The sequence below is a fragment of the Xiphophorus maculatus genome, chromosome 21, assembly GCF_002775205.1.
Source record: "Xiphophorus maculatus strain JP 163 A chromosome 21, X_maculatus-5.0-male, whole genome shotgun sequence".
In the NCBI taxonomy this organism is placed as follows: domain Eukaryota; kingdom Metazoa; phylum Chordata; class Actinopteri; order Cyprinodontiformes; family Poeciliidae; genus Xiphophorus; species Xiphophorus maculatus.
In genome coordinates, this window is record NC_036463.1 from 17,728,580 (window position 1) to 17,755,198 (window position 26,619).

General features: G+C 38.0%; 1 protein-coding gene across 1 annotated transcript in view; it reads left to right on the top strand.

The window, feature by feature from the left end:
• olfm3 (olfactomedin 3) overlaps positions 1-21,021 on the top strand; it is a 36,660-nt gene extending 15,639 nt beyond the window's left edge. Inside the window, exons 2-6 of the mRNA XM_005811474.2 lie at positions 12,166-12,309; positions 13,554-13,709; positions 16,663-16,882; positions 18,616-18,722; positions 19,742-21,021. Coding sequence (XP_005811531.2) covers positions 12,166-12,309; positions 13,554-13,709; positions 16,663-16,882; positions 18,616-18,722; positions 19,742-20,419 — 1,305 coding nt within the window. The 3' untranslated portion in view covers positions 20,420-21,021. The remainder of the gene's footprint in view (positions 1-12,165; positions 12,310-13,553; positions 13,710-16,662; positions 16,883-18,615; positions 18,723-19,741) is intronic.
• Positions 21,022-26,619: the final 5,598 nt, after the last annotated feature.

The following is a 26,619-nucleotide window of genomic DNA, read 5'->3' on the forward strand; positions in this document are numbered from 1 at the left end:
CCCAGATCGAATTGGCCGTGTGAAAATACCTAAAGAAATTATATTAAAGGGCCGAGGCTGTCTATGCCAGAGCAGAGATTTGTTTAGAGCAGCGGTACAGTCACACTGAGAATCATGATTGCAGCTATAAAAAACATAAACAGGATCATTTCTTTGCCAGTTTCTCAAGTGAAAAACGGGGGGAATGGGGAACAGCATTTTTAAAAATATAGCTTCAAGTGCTGCTGTAACGAATCAAACACTGAGTCACTACAGAACTTGGTAGAAATAATATAGTAGGGAAATACATTTACCACAACTTTTATATACAAACTTTAATGTATTTTGTGGGATTATACCTGACAACCCATGTCAGTAACATATGGAATCGTGATACGATTGCTAAGTATTGCAATGACGATTTTGACTATGATAAATCCGATTTTTCTTCTGTGCAAGATTTAGCATCTCATTAAATAAAAACATACATTAAGTATATTTTCAGTGTAAGTATAAGGAGCAGAAAAAGTCCAGCCAACAGTCTAAACGTGATTCATGCAGAATTTTTGTTCGTAACACTTGAACTTTGATATCCTGTCAAATATTGCATTCAAGTAGTCCTTTGGCATGCAAACAGGTATTGTTTGTAATTGCTTCCATTGAACTGTTGTGAATTTCCAGCATATTTTAAAATATCATACAAAATAAAATGTGTATTGGGTGTGTTCCCGTCTACTAGTTTGGAGCGAATCAGCCACGCTACGCAAATTTCACCAGATGTAGGCGTTACGCAAACAGTAAGTAAACAGGAAGTACAGGTTGCAAACTAATACGGGCCACACATCTCAGAAAAATTTCGCTTTTCAGGAATGTGTTCAGGCAATGTTCCACGCTGTCCAGAGACATTGATAAAGAAATTTATCCTAACTATCCCAGCAGCAGAAAAACAGCTTAGGTGAGGTTAATGTCCACTGCGTCAGAACTCCATCTCCCCTTTAGCGCATTAACGTTTCTTCAGAAAAGCCAGAAACAATATAAAAGGAGAATTTTTTTTTTTTTGCGAAATTGAGGAAGTTATTTAGAATTTTTCCGTTTCCATTAACTTTTTCTAATGTCATACGTCAAAATGTGCATAGATAGACAGTGGAATCAGTTTTACAGAGCAATAAAAAGTGAAGTAACTGTGAAGTGGGAAAAAAAGGATACATTCAAAATTTACAAACAAAAGTGTGGTGTTCATTTGTATTCACACCTAATGCAATGCTTAGAAAGGCTCCACAATATCTAGAAAACATATGAAACAATGTTGTCAAATTTTGCATATAATGTGACTATGACCAATTAAGTAACTTCGAAAGCCAATTGGCTGCACTGTTTTTTTGTTTTTTTACTAAAGGGCTCTAAATACATAAATTAACCATTTTCTTCCATCGTCATTCCCTGCCTTTTTTGATTTGACATAAAATTTTAATAATATACACATTTTACGACAAGGTTTCTGTTTATGACGTGATAAAAATGTGAAAATGTTGAAAAGCTCTAGATACCTTTTCAAGCTGCTGTGATATTAACATTTATTTTAAATTGCAAAGTTGACCTGCTCACATCCACCACAGACAAGAGATTTAGTTTGGACGTAATGGTTGTGGCCAAATATTCTACACATATTTGACTCAGTAATCAGTAAATCCCTCAGTTTATCCCATACAGTACATTCAATTTCAATCCCTCGTCAGTCTCCTACATCTTCAGTTCTGTCAGACTAAAAGGTTCATACAAACACATTAAACGGGAAGTCAGGGGGACATACAGATAGACGCTGCGGTGACAAACGGAAAAGAGATTAAGCGACGTGTATAATTGGCAGAATACTTATGTTGCATGAGGAGAACAAATCATGTCGTCCACAGGGAGGCATTCATTATCATCACTTTTCACGCCTCCGACGCACGCTGCTGATTTGCATGTTTTTATTTAATTATCCATGATAAGGGAAGTTGAGCCTGATTTTGAAGTTGTACCAATGAAAATAACACAAGTAAACATGGTGGCTGCCACATCTGACAGCATAACACTTAAAAAAAAAAAAAAAAGCTTGCATAGGTTTGGTTTTGTAAGTAAACGACAAGGATTTATTCAACCAAGGAGTTCTGCTTGAATTTATGTTCTGATCTTGTGTTTTTGATTCCCGAGTTCTGCAATTTGATTCTTCTTTTCTTTCATTGCCTTTCATAACACATTTATTGAATTTGAATGTAATTACCAAAACTAGAATTTTAACAGGGATTTCCTTTGCCCCAAAACACCTTGGGGTCATCAAGCTTTAAGTGGTTATCCTCCCTGCTACTTTCCATTCATCGGCATGTCCTCCTTAAAAATGCATTTTGCTTACCTGTAGCTCACGTTGTTCTCACCTGTTGTCCAGTTTTCTGGGTTTCCCTTGTGAGGATTTTTGCTCTGTTGCCCTTTGTCAGGTTGGACTTTCTGTCCCCTGGTTCTTTTTCTTTTCTACCTAGCCAGACAATAGACATAGTGGTAAGGTCACTACTTTTTTTTTTTCTTTTATGCTTTTGCTGGTATAGAGAAAAATATACGTAATGATGCGAGGAGAAAGGGAAGGAGAAGTAGGGGCAGTCATTCTCTGCTTCATGACTTGCTTTTTAGCGGAGAAAGCGCTCCCTCTACCAGATTATTCTTGAAGATGGATCTCTGGACCCGTTTAGAGATTACTCAGCCTACAAGTAGACAAACCTCACCTCAGTCGCAACCACTGTGGTAAACAACACCACAGTTTTGGACCTATTTTCTCCAGTTGTACAGTCCTGGTCACTACTGCTGCCATCATAGCGCAAACATTTCAATTCAGTTTCAGCTCTTGTTCCCGTCATGGTGAGTTGTACAGGCAATACGCCTCCTCCAGTGGTCAAGAACTCAGCAGGCGTCTCACTAGTTCTTAGTAGTTTTACCAATCTATGAAGCTCTTGTTGATGCTCCTTATCTACCTTCAGATGGCATACCTTTGCAGCTTCTGTTTTGGTTATCGATGGTCTAAAGTTCTGGTCCAATTACTCTTTTGAGGTAGTCCATTAAAATCTGCCTGTTCCTGTGTCCAAGAGGGTCTGGAAGGTATTGCTTTCACCAGTCACTCCTCAAAAGAAGAACGCTCGTCACCTCCAGCTTCATTGACCTAATAACTTGTAATGCCTTTCTTTCTTTTTTTCTTTCTTTCTTTCTTTCTTTCTTTTTTTCTTTCTTTCTTTCTTTCTTTCTTTCTTTCTTTCTTTCTTTCTTTCTTTCTTTCTTTCTTTCTTTCTTTCTTTCTTTCTTTCTTTCTTTCTTTCTTTCTTTCTTTCTTTCTTTCTTTCTTTCTTTCTTTCTTTCTCTTCCTCAGTCGCACTTTATTAACCTAGTGCCAAATGGAAAGAATGCTTCAAAATGAGAATATGCAACACCTGTGAGGTATCTATCCTTTACTTGTATGAGGATAGGTACCTGTCTGGATACAAGGCCATGCGAGGACAAATTTTTCTCATCTCCGTCATTGTGGAGGTGCCTGCAGAGTGAAGGATTTTCTGTCCCTGGCCATCACACTTTGAGGATACTGGTTTAAACTATTTATCATTTCACAAAGTTTTTTTTTTTCCCCACTGTGAGGTAATTATGTCAGTTTTTCATAATAATGGGCTACGGTTGACTCGAGAGTAATCCAAAAACAAGACAAGTCATTTTTTAGGTTTCCAGATTTACTAATTAGTCTGGCATTGTTCCATTTCTGCTGGTGGCTAATGCGCTGATTATTGTGTTTTGGCATGATAGGCCTGATTTTCTTTTGGAACAGCCTTGCTGGTGTTTATATAGTTTAATAACATGCAGTGTGGACCAGTCCCCATGGGTCCATGTCCAGCAGGTTCCAGAGGTTTTGTGGCTTGAACACTGAATTTAGTCACTAGTTAGCACCTGCAGAATTTACACTTTGATGCACACGCAGGCTGTTTTGACGACAATCATGACAAAGTGGGCCGCTTCCTGGAGTGCGTGACGTCACGTTCAAAAAGTCAAAACTGAAGGGAAAAGGAAGTTGTTCTTGAGTTTCACTGCTGTGTTGACAGAACTGATGTATTATGGGCTGACTAAGCTGACTTTGGACCTCATTTGCTCCTCCAATCAGTTTGGTTTTAGGTTGCATAGTGACCTGCAGCTCTCTCCATCTCCTACATGCAGTAACGGTGAAAGTCTCAATCATCTGCAAAATTTAGATTTTTAATCCCGTCTCGATAATTACTCCCCCCACACGTTTCTGTTATTTCCTTATAACAACATGTTGGAAATAGGATCAAATTCTATATACAGCTTATTTTTCTTTTCTATGCTCTCCAGCGGTTTTAATGATGTTTCCTTCATTGTGTTGCTGTCTTTTTTTTTTTTTTTTTAGCTTTCTCTCAGTCCTGTTTGAGTAAATTATCGTAAACACAAAACCATAGCCAATTGAAGTGTTAATTGCCACAGCCAATCATTTTATTCCCACTTTTTAGCCAGTTGAGAGACAGTCGTAGTTTTCCGTAATGGGAATGTCCCTCTGCATGTCAGTGAAGCATAAGGGATTTAAGAGGAAATTAACAGAGTTCAACATTATTGAGGGAAGGAATAAAAACCGGTCATGTGTGTAACAATAAAAGAAACGAGGCATTGGACATTTGTAATTATAGTCAGATAATTTTTATGAGAGACTCATAAAATGCATGGATGCTATATTAGAAAAAACAATGCCTATTAGGTCTGTAGAAGTTTTTCATTGGATTTACACATGTACATGAGAATGCATACATAATTTGTGCTGCTTATGTGTATAATAGGACGTTTTGACGATTCCATATGTGTATGTATGTTTAATATGTAGACATAATCCTTTATTTTACTTAAATATTTTATTGGATCAGAATAAAAGCCTCTGATAGGTTAGGCTAAACAGAAATGAGAACAATTATTATGTTTTTAATATAGAAAAGGGATGGAATTAGATTATATTGTGCTTTTCCTAGTCCCTCAAATAATGTAAATATATCATTTCCTTATAACTGTTTTGTTCACTGTTGTATTACTGTATGTTTGGCTAAAACTACTTGTTACATGCTTGACTGGTAAAAGTCAAATGCATAAATAAAAAGGGAAAAAAAAGATTATGCTAAAAAGAATTAATAAAAATATGTCTGTGCTTTTTTGACTGGTATTTGTGTTGCTTCGGTATTTATTCATCTCCCTGACATCTATCCAGCCACTCATTTTCTATAGCCGCTTTATTCTGCTCAGAGTCAGATGGGAGCAGTCTTCAGTCTGTAGCCATGCCAAATGGGCAAAGTCACTGAGGAAATGTAGAAAAAGATTTGAGAAAAATGATTGTTTTCTGAATTTTTCAAGGAACTGCACGTCTGGCCTTTCAGTTTCCAACAACTGAACAATTAATATAAAAAGTTAAAACATAAAAATGTTGAATTTTATCCTGAAGAGGACGACATTTGTTAGCTAAGTTAAGCCAGAATATAACAAATATTTACATAGAAATAAATATGCATAGTGAAAAGTGTGTCTTATGACACACATTGCTGAAATTCTTGCTACGTTTTTGAAGTATTTTTGTCGCATTTAATATCCTCCAATTCTTAATAGTACATGTATACTGGGATCAATAGTGTTGAATTCAGAGTGTTGTACTGCATGGGCATAAAATATGTTGTTTTTGATTTAATGTCTTTGTTTATTTCTAAGTACTTGCTGTGTGGATCAAAATGCAGATTAAGCCGTTGGTGTCTGTTGCAGTTTCGAGCATCAGGAATCCTGAGGCAGTGAATTTTTATGAGTGCAGACAGTGTAAGCACAGAATTGGGTAGTAGCGGTGATATTCCAGTCAAAGCTACTTCAATGTTTTCAACTGTGGCGCACACATGCAGCATATGAGAGCTGCAGAATTCATGCAAGCATTTTTTTTTCTACATGTTTACGCTACAAAAACACAAAATCCTACCTGATATTTTTGTCTAGTATCTAGTGGAAATATCTTAGTACACTTGAAATAAGACAAAACTAGCTTGCAAGTATATTTTCAGCAAGATGAAGGAGCTTGTTTTAAGTCAATAATTCCTTAATATTGATGAAAAAGTTGTAGTTCCACTGACAGATTATTTCACTCAAAACATAGGAAATTTATCTTGTGATAAGTGAAGTAACCTGCTAATGGAACAAGTACTTTTAGATCAATATTAAGAAATTATTGACTTAAAACAAGCTCCTACATCTAGCGGAAGAATTACTTATGAGTTAGTTATGTCTTATTTCAAGTTTACTAAGATATTTCCATTAGAAACTAGACACAAATACTTGGTAAGATTGTGTTTTTGCAGTGTAGACAATTGACCTTTTTTTTGCTGTACTGTAATTGTGTATTATTGGGCTCTAAATATTTCACCATATTCTCATTTGTAGGTGTATTTTCTAACTCCAAGCTGGGTAATCTTGAATACCTAATGTATTTAAGCACAGTAGGTATATCTGTAAAATGAGGGAAGGTGTGGCTTAAGCAGTGTGCATAATTTTTAGACAGCTTACTTTCTTTAAGCAAAATGAACCCAGAAAATGCTACTAAATCTTTAGTAGCATAAATCTGGAAATATGTAGTGTTTTTCCCCCCACTTTTGACACTAGATGTATTGATCACTGTCAGAATGTGGTGCCACAGCAAAAGATATTCTCTGCTGTACACCCGCCTGCAAAACAAGCTCTGTCAGTCAGACTACGGCTAACAAAGGGAGGGAAGAAGAAGAGGAGGAGAAGCTGGTGAAGAACAGCAGGCAAAAACAGAGGAAATGCGAATCCATCTAGGCAACTGTTTATATCTGGGTCTGGGCATCGTGTTTGACCGCTCAAGCAGGTCGGCGTGCGTGTGTGACGGCTTTGCAGAGAGCACGACTCTGCTGGGCAGATGATGGGGTGTTGGGCTGGGTTGGGTTTAGGGGGGTTTTTGAGCTGCTCGATGCTGTTTTGTAAGGATGATTAATGACCAAGTCTTTGGCTTGGAGCTCTGTGAAGCTGTTGTAGCCCTGAAAGCCTGATCCTCTTCCATTTAACATGCCGAGATCGAAAATGCTGACAAACTAGGTGCTGCCTCCTCCGTTGCGTACTGTAAGTTGGCCGACGACGTGCCACACTGTGAAAAACGAGGAAGCTTGGCTCAGTCAGAAACACATCAGATAGACAGCATGTGGTTTGTTTTTTGTGATAGCAGCGTCTCATTTCTTTGCTTCGTGAATATTTAAAGTGGCTTAGGTAAAAAGTCAAGGAGAGGTTTTCCTGGCCTACTTTTTCTTTTCAGCACTTGCCGGATCCCATCCAATTCATTCTGCAGCTCACTAATGCTTGCTGACTGTGTGCTTCTCTGCAACTCTTTGTCAGCATTGTCCTACTTTCTTTGTTTATTTCAGCAGCTGTTTACCTACATAATCGTTCATTCAATAATTTACCCATTATCTCTTTCGACTGCGTCTCTTTCTATTAGGAAATTACTATATAAATTACCTCTGTCTCACAAACATAACTTATTTTTTTTAGGGAAAAAAAATCACCTTCTCTAAGAACAGTTGCACTTAGAGACCAAATGAGAAGTCTCCTTAGAAAACATATTTTATTAGCTTATTTAATTGAATTTTTTTAATTGTATTGTTGCCGTGTTTGTCTCTTTTGAATGAGATATTGGATTTCAATGAGACAACTTGTATATAAAAAAGGTCAAATAATAATAATATGAAAAAGATCTCACTTAAATGTTTCATGGTAATCAAAAAATACATTTTAAGATTAGCTATATATGTATGTAACCGTATCCCTGTTAAATCCTGGATGAACTTTCATTAACCAATTTTGAGTTCAAATGTACCTGGCAGATCCAGGCTCGATTCCTGTCAGAGCTGTTGAATGAAGTAAACACTTGGATAGAGTGTGTCTAAGAACAGGAAGTAGAGTAAAAAAAAACAACACAATGATTAAAGGCTTGGCTTACCTCAGCCGAGGTCAATGTTTAAGAAAAATAGAATCCGTAGGAGAGATTCAAGGTAAAGCACATTGGTGTTTTTCTTGCCTTGACACTGCTGACCAAATAGGACACAAATCTCCATCTTAAAAACATCGCGGCGTCCCCCAAGATATCCCAATATTGTCAAACAGGGGGGTTAGTGCTGTAATCTGAGGGTAAAATTCTTTAGGATATTGAGGACTTGTTGTAATGGCAACCATCAATGTTGCTCTCTAGAAAATCCTGAAGGAGAATGACCAGTCACCGGTTTATCTTAAACTCAATTGAATTTGATGTTATGCAGCCACTGTAGGTTCAAAGTGAAAGACTCGGAACTGGCCCTGTCAAAGTTTGGACTTGAATCCAATGATTGTTCGAAAAAGCTTGCCATTATTTTGGTATTAGAAAAGCTCATCTATTTACCGAGTCGATACGTGTTGTACACGTCTGAGAAAACACTGTTTCTCTCTTTAGAGAGCGGACAGATTAAGATTTTTAAGCATTTAGAAACCTCCTCTTCCTGTCATAAAACCAGCCCAGAAGCTTGTGTTGTGACAGCTCAACTGTGATGTGAAATTAGTAAACTGGCATCAGCTGAAGCAGGAAGGAGTCCAAAACAAATTTTCCCTGAGGGGAGCTAATAAAGTACAGGATTCCTAGAAAAAAAAATAATTAAAAATTTGAACGCCCAAGTAGATGTTCAGAACTTTTAAAAAGTAATGCTAACATCAATGTCTCAACTTACTCTGAACAGCTTGTTTAATTGGAATCATGCATGTATAAGTTTGATGTCACCACAAAGTGTTTCAGTGAGATCAGGATTTGGGTTTTTGATTTGACTGTCCATTATTTCCATCCTCGGTGGATTTACTGGGTTTTTTGGGTTCTTGTTATGTTGCTAGGCCCAGCTCTGCTGCAGGTTTTAATTTGGTTCAGATAATGCCATATTTGTTTCTGAAAAACAGTGAAAATCATAGAGAATTTTATGATGGTGAACTAGCTAAGTTCTGCTACAACAAAGAATCCCCAAATCATGACCCTTCCACCTCCATGCTTCCTGTATTCTGTATTTAGCTACAGATAAACACATCATCAGAGAATTGATTTCCTAACAATTAAATTTGAGAATCGTCTATCTAAATAGCAACATTCCATACATCCTGGTCTTTGTCCATGTTCTCTTTAGCAAATTTCCGTCTGGCATTCATCTTTGTTTTATAGATTGAATTTTCTCTTGGTATACCTCACATAAGAGTTAAACTTATACAGTCTTTCTGATTCTGCAAGCGTGAACTTTCACATCAAGAGCAGCAAAAGTCTGCCATAGGTCTTGTAGTAATAGTCTAACCATTCACTAGCTTAGCAACTCAAATTAAGCATGAGGTCCTGATCAGGCATGAGATGTCTTCTTATAAAGAATCTAATACTACTTGATCAGACTTGTAGGAACTTGCAAACGTGAACATTTGTGCACTTTTTAACTTTAGCTTAATTTTAGAAGGGCAGCATAATTTACTTGATACATAATACTGCCACTACTACATAGTGCCGTTTTATATCACAATCAAAGTAACTATGTAATCTTTAGTTGTTATAAAAATCTAATACATATCAAATATGACTTAAAAGAAATTTGTCTTTGGAATTTAACACCTTGAATTTGGGCCTCTGTCTCTTTAAGAAGCTTATGCTCCTTCTGTAAATCCACCTTCAGAAAGTCATCACAGCATCGCTCCTCTGTTAACACTTTGACAACATTTTTACCAGCGATGCACTGAGAAGTACCTCACAGTTCTACTAGGTGTTTGCTAATTGCTGCTGGCTAGTCTGAAGGAGCAGAGTGGTGGAGGGGTGCTCTGGGAGGCGGAAGCTCACAGAGCAGGTCCCAGTTGAATGGTTACCATGGGAGATTAAGGGATTTCTCAAACATGCATGAAAGTATCATAGCAACAGTCCAGGTATGTTTTTGATGAGCAAATAATATTATAATGTAATTTAAAGTGCAGAAAAGGCAACTTTACATAACGCTTCCCCTTTAAGCTTGCTCTGTTTGCTACATTATAGCTTTAGAGACAAAAAAAATTGCAACAGGGTTAAATATGGGTTATTAGATGAATGTCTAAAAATGACATTTCTAAACAGCTACTCTTGACATACCACAGTTGGCCCGACACAATTAAAACTCAACGGTAACAGCGTGACGTGTCTTTAAAGGGAATACAATCATATTTGCATGATTGGCTTGATCCTGCCGCTTAGTTCCTCTGCTGGAAAGAGGCTGTTGCAGCTTCTTCGTCGGTCCAGGAAACTGGAAGAATTTACTGCTTGAATTTAAATTGTGCTGGAACGATGTAATTAAAGTCCTGCTGTTTAATTCCAGCATTAGTGTCCACATCTGCTCCCCGCAGCAGGACGCTCAGCCAGAAAACTTTAACATCTCAGCGTAGATCCGACCTTGGGTAGCTTCTTCTTTAAAAATCATACTGCAGGATTCAGTAACAGCAATGACACAGTTTGGATGGTAGGGTCAATGACCGTTACGTAGCTTTTAAAAACAGAGACACTTATTTCGAAACATCATATTTAAAAAAAAGAATGCTGATCTGAGAAGTCGAGTGCCTGTGCATATTCTTTAACATTATGTCATGCTGTAACCTATATGTGTTGTATGAGGAATGTATTTGGTAGAAATGGAGAGAAAATAATCGATTTTATGAATACAATTCGGAAAACAGGAGATGTGTTTATTGAGTCACTGCATCGTAGACCCTCTGAGTCTTTAGGGCCGTATCTTCATCAGATTGGCATTTTCCGAGGACTGTAGCGAGAGTTAATTATTGTGGAAGGCAGTGGCTTTGTCTGTGTTGAGCTTAAAATTGGGCCTCTGACTCTTTAAAAAAAAAAAACTCCAAATGAAAATTGAAAATAGAAAAACAGATAGTTTTTTTTCCCATTTTCATTTGGCCTTTTTGAAGTATGATCTGTGATGATCTAATTAAATACATTTTATAGGCTGAATCAGATCAACCCATCTAAAATGTCATAATTTTATGAACGCATGGATGAAACTCATCCATGCGTTCATCTTCAGTCGTATTGATTATTGCAACAGCGTCTTCACAGGTCTGTCCAACAAATCAATCAAACAGCTGCAGCTGATCCAGAATGCTGCTGCTCGCGTTCTCACTAAAACCAGGAAGATAGAGCACATAACACCAGTTTTAAAGTCCCTCCACTGGCTCCCTGTAGCTCAAAGAATAGACTTTAAAATACTGTTGTTAGTTTATAAATCACTGAACGGTTTAGCACCACAATACATTAAAGATCTGCTTTTATTGTATCAACCTTCCAGACCTCTCAGGTCTTCTGGTTCTGGTCTGCTCTGCATCCCCAGAACCAGAACCAAACGAGGAGAAGCAGCTTTCAGCATCTATGCACCACGAATGTGGAACAAACTTCCAGAAAACTGTAAAACAGCTGAAACACTGAGTTCTTTTAAATCTCAACTAAAAACCCACCTGTTTAGAATTGTATTTGAAATGTAATCAATTACAAATTTATTGATGTAACTTGACTTAATGATTGATTCTATATTGCATTGTGATTCTGTGTTTGTTATGATGTAAAGCACTTTGAAATGCCTTGCTGCTGAAATGTGCTTTACAAATAAAATTTGATTGATTGATTGATTGAATTAATTTGTAGAGTCCTTTCATTCAGTGTGTTACTCAACCAAATGAGTTTTGACGAGGCTCGGCTCTTGGATTAAAAATACCTTTTGAAAAATCACAACTTTGAAGCAGGTATTTTACAAAGTTTTCTTTAAATCCAAACCCAAATTACCGTATTAGAATTATTTTTTAATTGGTCTGATGGAGTATCCTTATGTCAAATGTATTATTTTTTTTTCCATTGGCTGGAAGGAGATCATCTTAATTAACAGAAATAATAATTGCGTGTTTGTGTTTCACTGAAAAAGACAAACCTTTCAATAAAATTATTCAATTATTGAATTTGAGTGATAGAATTCATTTTTACTTTTTGTGGATTTGAATGGAGCGCATTGTATAATTTCAGCTACTCCTAAAATGGTTTCTGAGTGTTGCTGTGTTTGTTTTCACCTGCAGACTATCGGCCCTAAGGAGGGCTGGCAGGTGTACAGCTCAGCCCAGGATGCTGACGGCCGCTGCATCTGCACCGTGGTGGCGCCGGAACAGAGCCTGTGCTCCAGAGATGCCAAAAGCAGACAGCTTCGACAGCTGCTGGAAAAGGTAAGCACGGTGACAAAAGGGATGTTTACCTCCCCCAGTGCGCCCCGCACAAGCACACATACCTGAAATCCCTGCCACCTTTTGTTTGTTAGCGGCCTTATTTGTTGCAGTATATTGCGCACATTTAGAACAACTTTTTTCCATTTCCATGGCCACGACAAAACCATGAAGATGTCTACTCGGAGATTTTGAGTTATTTAGTCTAGGCTTTCCAATGATGTCAAACACATGGAAATTTAAAAAAAAAGAAGTTGTTCTTTACTACCAAATGTTACGTGCATTAAAAACATTTAGGGCTATTTGTGATTTAGAAGAACAATTAAAGAAAAGCACTCTTGAGTTGCTTTAGCAGAAACAAAAAATCTTTTTCAGCACCATTATAAAATATAACAATGTAATCTCGCTTACATCTACGCTAATAAACGTGGTAATCGGGCACAAATAGTAGAACTGAATAAAACAGCTTGTGGAGACTGTGCATCATTTCTCAGGTTGCTGTCTTTGATCCTTTCCCCTGTACCTGAAATGTGATTCATAGAGTAAACACAGCCCTCTCTACTGTTCCGTGTGTAGTGACAAACGTCCAAAAGCTAGACCCGCCATGACCCCATGTCCATTAATCACCACCTCCCACACACAACAAGCCAACGCGTGGAAAACCTGCACACCTACACATAAGGAAATAGAAAAAGGTAATGGAAAACTGGCTAGTTCCAATACTTTTAGAACATTTTAGAACCCTATAATAATCCCTAGCATTATGAAAAATCCTACAAACAACTAAATACATTCTCATGAATGCCTCAATTAAAAATTATTTGAAATATAATATCCGTGTATTATGTAAGCACACTATCCATATAGCTTTATTTTGGCTGCATACTGACTGTGGCGGTCATTTTCCACAGGCCTGACATCACAATATAATGACAGTTATGTTGTGGAGAATAGCACTGATTGAGTGTAAATATTAAAATTGATCTTGCAGGAATATATATATATATATTAAGAAAATATATACTAACTATACTGTAAAAAAGAAAAGTCTCTTAATTATGGGAAAATACTGGCAGCTGTGGTTGCCAGAATTTTACCATAAATTAGAAACTTTTTTACAGTGTAATGACAGTAGTTTGCTGTCATTTTGCTGTCATTTGTACAATGTATTGATTACATGCCATTAGCTCAGTCTGCGAACAGAGACCGCCTCGGGTCTTTGCTAACCTTGACCTTTTTCGTTTAAGGTGCAGAACATGTCTCAGTCCATTGAAGTGCTGAACCTGCGCACACAGAGGGATTTCCAATATGTCATAAAGATGGAGAACCAAATGAAAGGCCTGAGGACCAAGTTCAGGCAGGTTGAAGATGACAGGAAATCCATCATGGCCAAGAATTTTCAGGTACTCCAAAGCACTCTGTTATCACAGAGGTTCGTTTAAACCCCTGGGTTTACTTCATTTAGTTGCCTGGGTTGATTGTATTTCATTCAGATCTCGTTTTAGACCCTTTTTTCCACTTTAAGTAGGAGAGACAGGTTTTGTTGGCTCTAGTGGCCTTCATTTGACAGTTGTCAGACAGGAAAGTGTGTTGTGAGAGAAAGAAAGACATGCGGCAAAGGTCATCAGACCTGGGACGCGAACCTGTCGCGACCACATGAAGGACTAAGGCCTCTCCCGACTTCAGTTGTGCTGCAGGCCTGTTCCACCGCCGCACTCCAGAAGAGAGACTCTACCCACTTTTTACATTGAATTTAAAGCACTTTGGAGTCCTTGGCCTCAGGATTTCCTGCTTAGAATTTTTTGTGTCCAATTTTGACCCAAAATCAGTCAAGATGAGCCATTGCCAATACAAAGCGCCAATGTTGAACCATATTAAAGAGGCAGCATCGTCTGTTTTTTAGGCGTATAGTGCAGTTTTATAGCATAATCAAGTGACTATGTTAACTTCAGTTGTTATAAAATTACTGTATATATCATATATGACATAAAAAAAGTACTTAGTATTTCTGTGCCTGGTGCATCTTTGGTTAAACTTGCTTGCACTAGAATGGGCAGAAAGTGTACTAAAGTAAAAGTTACTTCATAATGACATTGTTTATGTCGAAGTAAAAAGCGTGGTGCTATAAAACTACTTCTATAAGTTTATTTTTCTCTAAATTTTACAGAAGAAAATATAGCTGAGTAAATGTAGCAACTTACTACCCTTCCATTGAGCTAACTGGCTAACGACCAGTTAGCTTTTAAAGGTCGAACTTATTCTGGGGCCTCCAAAAGTGATGGCGGTAAAACCCATGAAAGAAGATAAGACATCAGTATATATAAGTTGCAATACTTATAATATACAGTATGATGTAATGCTGTAGCTCTGGTCTGTAGATTACCCTGGACAACAAATGCTGATGTATGAAATAGTAAAAAATTGCTTTTGTGTCATGTTATTTGGGGAAAATAAAAACAAAACATTTTTTTTGCTCAATGTGTGAAAAGTCACATTGAGCAAACATTCAACTCTTCTGTTGAAGGAGATGCTTCGATGTTAAACCCTGATGTAAAAGCCAGAAGAAATTGCTGAAGACATCAATAGACGTTTTTGTTGTTAATGGTTTTCTTTCCTTGTAATTTTGTGAAAACGAGTTGTTATGACACAATCAACGAAAGGTAATGTCAGGTGTCATATTTTTGTCACAAAATGTTGGATTTCAGAACCATTCTTGACCCTTGTGGTATTTAGGCTTTCCTTTTTTTATTCATTGGAAGGAACAGAAAAAAAAGTAAAAAATAGTTTGGAGTTTGTTTCTAGGTAATGTCTGGGAAATATCTCTTGTTCAACATCAGACGTTTGCAACATTTACAATGCAGAAAGACATCTTTCTTACTACTCCCAAATAGATTTTGCCTTGAGCTCCAGAATCTACACTAGCCTTGGGGGGGGGAAAAATTATCCTTCACCTTAGATATCGGAACAGTTTTACAACATTACTGCTCAAAGTTGTTAAGAGGCACCGTGGAGAGTCTAAAGAATCAAACGAAACTCTGACGCCGCAGGTTGCAGACCCCCGGTTTTTGTTTTGTTCCGTTTACTGCTTTGCTTTATCAATGCCGGACTCGCCATGCCATTGTTTTATTAGTGCTGATGTCACTGCCCATTTCTGCCTCGGTCTCCCGGTCATTGTTCTCCCAGCTCTGCCGCAGTCCTTTTCTACCATTGTTCTGTGCTGAGTTTTTCTTCTTTTTTTTATTTCCCGCAGTCCTTTGAGTTTTAGTGGTTCTCTTCAATAGGTTTTAAAAATACATCTTTTGCAAATCATCTATGACCTCAGTGTTGGTTCTCCAACTTAGTCCTCTGGTATTTACCAGTATGGAGATGCAGTTCAATGGGCTTTACATCATGAAAACACCATAAATTTCATACAATCAACAATTGTTAAATCCAGTAACAGACATTGCATTTGTCAAGTGCCATCATTAAAATTAGCAGTACACATCAAATATGCTGCTCAACGTTTCATTTATTAGGAATATAAAGGCAGCTCTGTGGGTTTTCAGTCTAGATTTAAAGGACCTCAGTGTTTCAGCAGTTTTGCTGTTTCCTGGAAATTTGTTCCAGATTTGTGGTGCATAGAAGCTGAATGCTGCTTCTCCATGTTTGGTTCTGGTTCTAGGGATGCAGAGCAGAACCAGAACCAGAGGACCTGAGGGGTCTGGAAGGTTGCTATGACAACAGTAGATCTTTAATGTATTGTGGTGCTAAGCTGTTCAGTGATTTATAAACTCATTAAGTATTTTGAAGTCTATTCTCTGAGCTACAGGGAGCCAGTGGAAGGACTGTAGAACTGGGGGGACGTGCTCTATCTTCCTGGTTTTAGTCAGAACGCGAGCAGCAGCGTTTTTGATCAGTTGGCCTAATCAGCTGCCTGAATTTTTTTGGTTGTTGTTTTTAGGCGGGCCCGTGAAGACGCTGTTGCAGAAATCAATGCGACTAAAGATAAACACATGGATGAGTTTTTCTAGAGCTAGCTGTGACTTCAGTCCTTTAAACCTGGAAACGCTCTTCAGGTGATAGAAGGCCGACTTCGAAACTGTGAAACTTTGTAACTTTGCATTTGTGGAAGATGTTGGCTGTAAACGTTCGAGTCACTGTAGCAGCAGACGTTTTTTTTTTTTTTCCCCTCCTCCCAGCAAATAGCCACGTTGTTCTGGCTTCACACATTCATCACGTCTTGTAGTAGTTTTTGATCCCGTCAAACAGCACCTTGTCTCCCTCCTGACTGCCTCTCCCGCCTCTCTCATCATCATGCCGTCTCCCATCATTTCGCCGCCGCCGCCACTGTCCCCTTTCCATCCCCCACTTCAGGAGCTTAAGGACAAGATGGACGAGCTGAAGCCGTTGATCCCCGTGCTGGAGCAGTATAAGATGGACGCCGCGCTCATCTCCCAGTTCAAGGAGGAGATCAGGAACCTGTCGGTGGTGCTGACGGGCATCCAGGAAGAGATCGGGGCCTACGACTACGACGAACTGTACCAGCGGGTCCTGCGGCTGGACACCAGGCTGCGCAGCTGCATGGGCAAGCTAAGTGAGTGCTGTTTGTGTACGCCGCTCCCCACTGGATTAAGTCAGAATTTTAATCATGTCTCAAGGAAGCTGATATATTGTGAAACGTGCATGAGCTCAGCGTTATTCTGAAGTCTTATTAAAAAATGAAAGAAAACTGTCCTGGCGTTGCTCAGGAAAATGAATAACACCAGCAGAAGAAGTATTACACGCAGCCAGAAGTTGTCAGATCCATACTTTCTCCTTCCTTGTTTTTTATGCTGCCGGGTAGCATATAGAAAAATAACCATAGGGGATACATGAGTAAAAAGTATTGTCTACAGCTTCATACCCACCTAGAAACTTCACCTTGGCATAGGATTTTTGGGATGAAAATATTCCTTACGTACTCCCCAGTACTTCACTGACTAATGCAAGTCTTCTGTAGCAAAGTTTAAACAAGTTTCAGTGTGATTTCTCTACAACAGTGGAGTCTTGCGCGCTGACTGCACTGAAGTGCCATTCTACAGCGACAGAGATGCAAATCTGTCAGCAATTCCGATTTTTAGGGTCACGATTCAATCCTGAAACAATTTTTGATTCAGAAACCTATTTTTCCAGTCAAACGGTGTGGAGATTCTGTTTAAATTGCAACTGAGAGGAAAAGACATTGTAAATATACAGAACATTTATTTAAACCAGTTCTGTAAGGTGGCGCCCTGAATCACATTGCATTCGTTTATATTTATGAAATATGTTTCTGCGTCAAACTCTGCAACTTAAGTTACCAGTATTACGTTAGCTTAGCCGCCTGGCTTTTTCTTAAATACAAAAATAGATCAAAGAATTATTCAAAATACATTTGAATAATTGTGGCTACACTCACAAATAGGAGCATCAAAGACATACAGCTTAAATGCATTTTAAAATCAATTTTTGGGGCATTTTGAATCAATTCAGAATTCCAAGCACTCTGACTTGCGAATCAAATTTTTTTCTGCACCTCCATTCTGCAGGTACAGTTGATAAGATTTTTGCATTTGTTGCCAGGTTATGTCCAGTCAGTCACTGCATTGAAGCATGGGAAGCATTGTCTTCCTTTCAAAGAAATCCCAAGTGGTTGATGGTTAGCTCCGTCACTTTCACTCCAGTGCGACACAACGAGGCCAATCCGGTTCGTCCTCGTGTCGGCTGGTTTGGATTGATGGCTTTTAACAGCAAAATCTTCCACGATCTCTTGAAGGAGGCAATTAGGAGTAACATGTCCTCCCTTATCGCCTTCTAATGAGCAGAAAACGAAGCAGCTTGTGGTGTTAATCTTCTTCGACTGCAGCCCCGCTTTTCCAGAGAAGTTTGTGATGCTATGAATTAGTCAGAAGTTCGGGGTCTGAATCACTAACTAACCCTGAGCTTTTAAGGCTCTGTTTTCTTCTGCTTAGGAGGAGGCAAAAGGGGGAAAACCGCCGTTTTATTTAAGAGACAGTTGTTTTTGTACAACCGTAGAGTTTTGGTTTTGGTTTTGGTTTTGAACTAAGGCTCGCCGCGGCTGCGATAAAAAACTGTGAAAACCCCATGAACTCAGAGTAACTTTTAGATTCAAACAACAGTCGGACAATTAAGCTTTGAGTTAAATAAAGTATGCGGCTGTCGGTGCTATCTTAGTATGCACAGGGGCCACGCTCCCTGGCGACGCAGGCATGAAATTGGCTTGAGGAATCTAGTTAGAGACCGAAACCAACCCCAGAACATCTTAGTGCTGCTTTTCTGTATCAACAGCATGCGGAAAATTAATGAAAATCACTGGACCTGTTACGATAAAGACATCTGGAACCCGGTTTGGGGCTTGGATGACGGATCCGCTTGCAACAACCCGAAACAACAGGGTGAGTCATGATAAGATTGGGTTTGTTGTTTTTTTTGGGTTTTTTTTCAAAGATCAGAGCAGGTACTGAGAGGAGAACGCTTGTGGAGTAGATTTAGATTTTTAACAGTAAGAGAGTAAAGCAGTGATTCTGGTTGGACCATTTTCTATTTTATTCTGTAATTTATTAATATAATCATATAGAGAGTTACCAATGATGACAGCTGATGATGTCATACAGTGGGCTGCAAATGTGTAGACGTAGACTTTTCACATTTTGTCACAGAACCACCATGAACGTTAATGTATATCCTTCAAATTTTATGTGTTAGTCCAACACACACACACACACAAAAGAATATTGATGGAAAATTTTTTATAACAATAATATCCCCAAAAGATTGGTATGCATATGTATAGTAGTCCTGGTAGCTACTTTTCTAACTAATGAACATTTACCAATAACACCTCTGGTGTGTCGCTTGGTTTTCATGATGCTGTTTGTTCAGTAACCCTCCAGGAAACAAATAAGTTTTGTAAACATTAAGACATTGATACATGCTGACAATTTTGTTAGTTTTTTTTTACCCTTGAAATTTTCTCAGAGGCCTTCACAGAAAAACTATATTTAAAGTGACATTCTGAAGCGTTTGGTTGCACTGGATTTTATTTAGAGGCATGCGAGTAAATTGGGCCGAATACAAATGCATGCTGCAGTTTATGCCCTGAATGTTGGGATATGCAAAGAAACTTCAATACATTTTTCTTGTGTAGATGATATGAGAGAAGTAGAGTCTTCCATCACATGTGCGACACTGAGTCTATTTTGAGGTATTACAATAAAGAGAGCTGAAAACCACAAACTATTTTCCTTCCAATTTATTATTATCCACTTCTTAAAGTTGGTCGATCACATAAAACCTCGTAAAATAAAAACTTTGCGGTGTTACCGTGAAAGAATTTGAGAGAGTGGAATAATGTAGCCAGTCACCGCAGAATCAGGTGCGACTCTAACTAATTCCTCTGTCCTCTCTGACATAGGTTTGGTATATGGACAGTTATACCAACAGCAAGATTGTGCGCGAGTACAAGACGACAGACGACTTTGTGTCGGGAGTGGTTTCTCAAACCTACAGCCTCCCGTTTAAATGGGAGGGAACCAACCACATCGTCTACAACGGCTCGCTTTACTACAACAAGTACCAGAGCAACATAATCGTCAAGTACAACTTCGAGACGGGCACCGTTCTCGCCCAAAGAGCCCTGGAGTTCGCCGGCTTCCACAACATGTACCCGTACACCTGGGGAGGGTACTCCGACATTGACGTCATGGCCGACGAACTGGGAATGTGGGCCGTGTACGCCACCAATCAGAACGCCGGCAACGTTGTCATCTCACAGATAGACCCCGACACCCTGCAGGTGCTGAAGACGTGGAATACGGAATACTCCAAGAGGAACGCGGGCGAATCGTTCATGATCTGCGGGACGCTTTATATCACCAACTCCCACCTGTCGGGAGCGAAGGTTTACTACGCGTACTCCACCAAGACGTCCAGCTACGAATACATAGACATCCCTTTCCACAATCAGTACTTTCACATCTCCATGCTTGACTATAACGCCAGAGAGCGGGCGCTGTACGCCTGGAACAACGGACACCAAGTGATCTTTAATGTTACCCTGTTTCATGTCATAAAAACTGAAGACGACTCCTAAATGTGAACCAACGAAGAAGAGCCGCTGTTTGTGATACCAGGACCAGCCAATGAACTGTTTCCCTTCATCAGAATTGAACTTTGCTATCTCTACTTGAACCTTTTGGAATTTCTCGCTCTGTATTCTTGAGCATGGACACCAGTGACTTTACAATAAAATATAAAAAGCATTTTTTTATATCACTTTTCATTGCTGCTGATTAGTTTGGTATGCCTTATTTGCAGAGTGTTGAGTTTTCCAGCCAAAAACTCGAATCTTAATGTCATAAACTCGAATGTCATAAACTTGTCCACTGTACTTTGCTAAAAACCTAGTTGTTTTTGTTGCAAATTAGATTTTTATTTATTTATTTAATTTGTTGCATTCCAGTGTTTGCTTTGTTTGTATATTTAAAGTCTATTTAAAGTTGTATTTAATATTTGAAAGCAACCTGCCGGCTATTCGCCACAATGTAAATGAGAAAACGCGGTTGAGCTTTCGTCAGGGATTGACCCTGTAAATTATGAACGACACAACGTCTCTGTGAAAGAATGTTTGTATTTTTTTTTATAAACAAAACCACTGAAGAATGTCTGTGCATTTTCATTAAAAGTGAATATTGTACATTTCATGAAAATATTTTTAAATGCTAAAAAGAAAATCTGATCTGATGAAGTGATAATAAAATCAAAAAAGGGAAACTAGTTGATAACGTTTGCAGTTTTTTTATATATAAAGTATGACAGCAAAATTGAAGAAGAAACAATATTTCTTAAATTATGGGAGTCAAATATTTTTGAATTTCCTTAACAGCATGAGGTAAGTTTGGCATAAAATAAAATACTACGCACCGCAACCATAGTGAAATATGTTGGAGCCGGCATCATGGTTATATGTAATTATATAAAACAAAACTTTTGGTTTGGGTGAATAAAATCACGAACCATTTACTTTTTACTTAACTTCGTCAGGTTGGTTACTGCTAGAAAGCTAAAGAAGAAAAGAAATTTAATTTCTTTGGCTTCTCACTAAATCCGATTTTACATCAAAACCAAGATTTTGATTTTGGTAATCAAAATCAAAATGGAGTTTGATTTTTGAAAAAGTAGGAAAAAGTTTTTCCTACTTTTTCAAAAGAATTGGCTTTACCAAAAAAAAAATAAAAGTTTTGTAACGGTCATAATACCTGAAGACATTTATGAATGAGGAACGTAGATCAGTATTTATTACCGTGTCATGATGTGGGTCGATTCCTGCCCCCCAAAAATAAAATTCAACCTCAAGAAAACGTTCAACACCAGGTTATTAAATATTCAACAAAAATTACTCGAAAATGGAAACATTTGTAAAAAAAATAAAAAAGATGATACACAAGCTCTTTTGTATCACATAAAAATAGTGGTACTTTTTTTTTTTTTTTTTTTACATTTTCACGCATTTTACAAATGTGTATAACGCGGAAATTGTACCTGTTTTTTGTATTAAGTCTGTTGGTCTGTAACAAACTAAAAGCAAAACAATCATCAAACTGTTGTAGTCTCTTAGAAAACATTTGGCTTCGAAATCTAGTTTCCACAGCTTCCGGATGTTTGTTTGTTTTCTTGTCCCTGTTCCATCATTTTTGAAGAATCTTCCCTGCATCCCATAAAAAAATGAGGACATTTTTTTTCTTTTGTCAAACCTGTATGCAAATGTCCTCTTTCTGTTCGTGTTTACCTTCTACGCAGCATGCCGACTTTCATGGAAATGTGGTTTTATTTTAGTTTATTCCAATCATGAAACCTGTTGCCTGTGCTCTTGCTAGATTGCATACAGAGCCAGCCTGGACATACAGTATTCATAATACACAGAGGATTGGGCTCAGCTATGAATACTGAGCACAACCTCTTTCAGAGTCTCCTCCATGATGAATTTGCATGGCACAAATTACTTTTTTTTTTTTCTTCTGGAACATCAATGACTCAAAAGCACAACCTGACAACTTTCCCAAGAGAGAAATAAATATGCAGCTGCATGCAACCAACCCCTGACCAAAATGCCCTATTTTGTTTGCATAATATGCGATCCGGTGAAAGTTGGATTTTTTTTTTCCTGATACCTTAATATATATAAGTGCAGAAATAGATGTACACCTCCACTGACATTTAGTTCAAACCTTAAAGCTGCAATATGTAACTTTTAGAAGAATCGATATTTTTCTAACAACAAAAATTGTTGGTTTTTTTTGTTTGTTTTTCTTTTCCTCAGGAACATTTAGGTGATTATTAGAGGTCATCTCTGTACTGTAGTCCATGTGCACACTTTTAATTGTATATAGTTTGGGAACAATTGCAATAAGTTCAAAAGCTGTGAACTGAATTCTTGTTTTCAGGGGTCAGCGGAGTTGAAGAAAGAAGTCGATGTGTCATCAAAAGGTCAAACTTGTTCTGACATTAATAGTGCTGATGTTGGTAATCAGCGCCACGACGTAATTAGCTTTCCGAAAACAGATCACTCTAGCAAGTATACCTCTGTCGCTTCTTAATCCTTGGTCCTCATCTTTCAGGCCTGGACGGGTCGCAAACCAAAATCAACCTGAAAGCAATTCAGACCGCCACTAAAACATGGATGCTTCTAGAATCCAAAGCATCCAGAGAAAATGCCCAGCGGCGCCGTGCTAGCTCCACAGCCAAAGCTCCTGGATTTAAATCACTAACCTTTTTTTTTCTTTTGCTGTGATTTAACAATGCGCCGCTTCGCCCTTCCTGCAGACGCCGTTTATGGTAAACAATGGACGGCAGTTGTGCCCATAACTCAGGCGATGGCGGGGCTCGGAGTAATTTATGAAGATGTCTCAGCCCCTTCTTTTTATCGTAATAAGGGTAAAGATGAATGGATATGATGGCCGCGGTGATGACAGCATTTTTCAGGGAGCGGAGGAGGGATTTTCGTGCACTCAGCATGAGGCTCTCTCTGAGGGCTCCAGACTTATCGTTTGGCATTTCCATCAGCCTGCGGTGGTGATAACATGATGGAAGGATTTAAGGAAAAACTGCCATTTCTTCCATCTCACTGCTGACTTTCTGTCTTCGGCAACGTGTCTTTGGGCAGGATGTTTACTTCCTAGTGCTTGATGGGGAGTGTTGAATGTGTCTCAATGCGAATAAACACATTCTGTTTTTATCTGTGCATATGCATGTTCTCTTAGACATTTTGACAGTTGTTAAAGATAGAAGGTAAAATTGTGTACCACAAATTACACTGCAGTTGAAACAGAAAAACCTGTGATTTTAATAATCTCCTTTATTTAAATTTTTTAATCAGATGATGTCAGTCTGACAAGCATTTGTTCTCTTTCCTTTTGGCTTTTTTTTTTTTTGGTCATTTATCAGTTCGCCGTCTAGGGATCAATGCTACAAGTGCCACTCGGTAAAAGCCCATGCATCACCATTGTTTTCCAACTCTTATACTTTAAAAAAAGAAAAAAAAAATCCCATCAGTGCGACCTAATTGAATCAAAATGGCCCTGCGGAGAACCCCATTAGCATTGATTTTCCCACTCCTCCTCTGTGAGCACAGCGTGTGGCGGTTTGGATGTCTGCCTGCTGAAAGCAGCTGATCCAAGTCTGTGTGTTTGACAACACTCATGTTTATCTGACCCCAGTAGCAGCTCTGGGTCGTTTTCCCCCCTTACAAATTCATATCCCTGTTGTCCCATTTCATCCCTTCCTGCTTCTGTTTCACACCTGCCAAATTATAAAGCTCCCTTAATACTTAAGCTATTCATTGTGATTAATTATTATTTTCATGAATAATGGAAGTGAATGTCAAAACACTGCTGAGATTAATTCAGTTGTATTATTATCTGAAAATTCCCTTTTGGGCCAGTTTAATCATGATATTTCTTGATTAAACCAAAATATCTCTAAGTTACTTCCTACTGGGAGTTATTTACTGTGGACTACAACTTAAATATACAACACTATATATTTAAGTTATAGTTTTTAGTAATTGGTTTAGCAATTGCTAATTGCTAAACCAGGGTAAGCAGCACCATTCAAATCTAAAAAGTCAAGTTAACATCTGTTAATACAGCTTTGTATCCCAGAAATGCTACGACTGAGCGTCCTGAAAAGCTAAAATTAGCTAAAACAGTTGCCGCCATTTGGCTAGCTGTTAGTCTGCACTACTTTTACACAAGTACCATCCTTACTCTGAACCCTAACGTCTAGTCTCTATTGTGAACATGTTAAGTGTTTGAAGACATAAAATGAAGAGAAATATCCCCTTTTGTTGTTAATGGTAGTTAGCAACACAACGATTAGCTAAACTTAGCTTTCCAACTTGTAGCTACAACAGTTGAGGTGACACTCATCGCAGCATAAACGTCCAAGACAAATTCAGTGCTTGCTAGCAAAAATATTCCTGAGGTTAATTCCTAAACTGGAATGTGTTTAATATCTACATAGAGCAAAACTTGTTAAAGTTGTTACCCGACTGAACGTTTTGTCTCCTTTTACTTGCAACAGTGGCAGTATTTTTATATTTCATGACATACATAATGTAAATTGATCGATTTTAGCTCCATTTTTAGAGTTTATTTGAAATCTGTTTGCTATATTTGTCAGAGTAAGCTAAAGTACTGGTACTTATTAGGTTTGTGTATTGTAAATAGCTGCTACTTTGTATATTTTAGTAATAAGACTAGCTGTCATTTTGTAATTTTGGGAACAGACCTGAGAATTTAAATGACCGCAGGTAGGAGAAGTGAACTTTAATGGCGATAAAACCGTTAAAACAAAGCTGTTCTTTTGAGAAATTCTTTCATAAGTTTAAATTTGGAAGAATTTTTTTCACATCACACATATTAGTATATATGGAGACACATCTCTCCTCTGTGGAGGAGTGTTAAGACAAAAAAGCCAACATAATTTCTGTTTTCAGTTTGTCACAAGCCACAAATGGGGCATGTGTCAGAAAGTGCTCTGGTCAGATGAAAGCCATATTGGGTTCTCAAACTGAGAAAAACAAGTAACTCTAAACACACTACTGGTCCAACACAATAGTGGGAGTATCATGCTGTGGGAATGTTTTCGATGATGTTGGTCTGTGGAAAACGTGAATGGACTGGTTTAAATTGAAGCATATTTCAAATTAAAATTGTATTCAAAATGTTAAAATACTTTATCAGTCTTAGAGGGACACTACATATTTCAGCTACTTTTGCCCGATTTTAACTGAAAAGTAGTTCAATAAAGCACTTACTGTGTCAGACTAAATGTAAAATATTAATTCACGTTACACTTTTCACTGTTTTTATTGGTTAAAAGAAAAACTTTAAATCCTTCCACTTCACAGATTTGCTCTGTTTGTGTTGATCTGCTGCTTTGTTGTTTGTTTATTTTCATTACGAGATTAACATTTTAATTTTGAAGCTGCTCCATCTCCACCATAATGTCTGCTTCGCATAACTGAACGTAACCAATTTTCTTTAGCCTCAGTAATGTTCTTATCTACAGTGATTTCAGTTGTCACATTATATATTTGCCAAGAAATTACGCATTTAGATTATTTAAAATGGCCTCATTTATATATAGCTCTATTTGTGCAGCTTCTTTTTTTTTTTTAAATCAAGTGCTTCTTTTTCTATAAATCCCAGAATAGTGTGTCTTTCCACAATTCCTTCTCTGTTAGTCTCTGGCTTACATAAAGGACTCCTGAAATAAAATAAAAAAACTCACCTCATTATGTAGAACAACAGAGTTCATCATAGCTGAGGGGATAAATTGACGTTTTACTGTCGTTCCATTGAATTGGCCCCCGATGTGGAGCCGCTTTGTTTCAGCTAAATTAATGACCATTGCTGTGAAAAGTCGTTTTGCCCACCTGCAGTATTGATTATGTGGTACCTGTCAATAATCTAATTGGGCTCATAATTAATTTCAAATTAATGCCATGCTGGATTAGGCCCAGGAAACTAAGTGTCTCCAGCCGACTTTGTGGATTTGCCTGTGAACGGCGCACAAGATTATTTCTTTCTTCTTCTTCTTTTGCCATCTGCCCAAATTTGACTGCTCACCCATAAAATACAAACGTATTTACGTCAATGTTCTCTACCGTTGCTATGCGTTAGCTCCATTTGTCTTCTGTTTAACTCTTTTTTTTCTTACGAACTTCTGACATAACTTGATATGGCTTTTTTTTTTAACAGATGCTTTCTTCTTGCTGCTTTTCTATCAAGT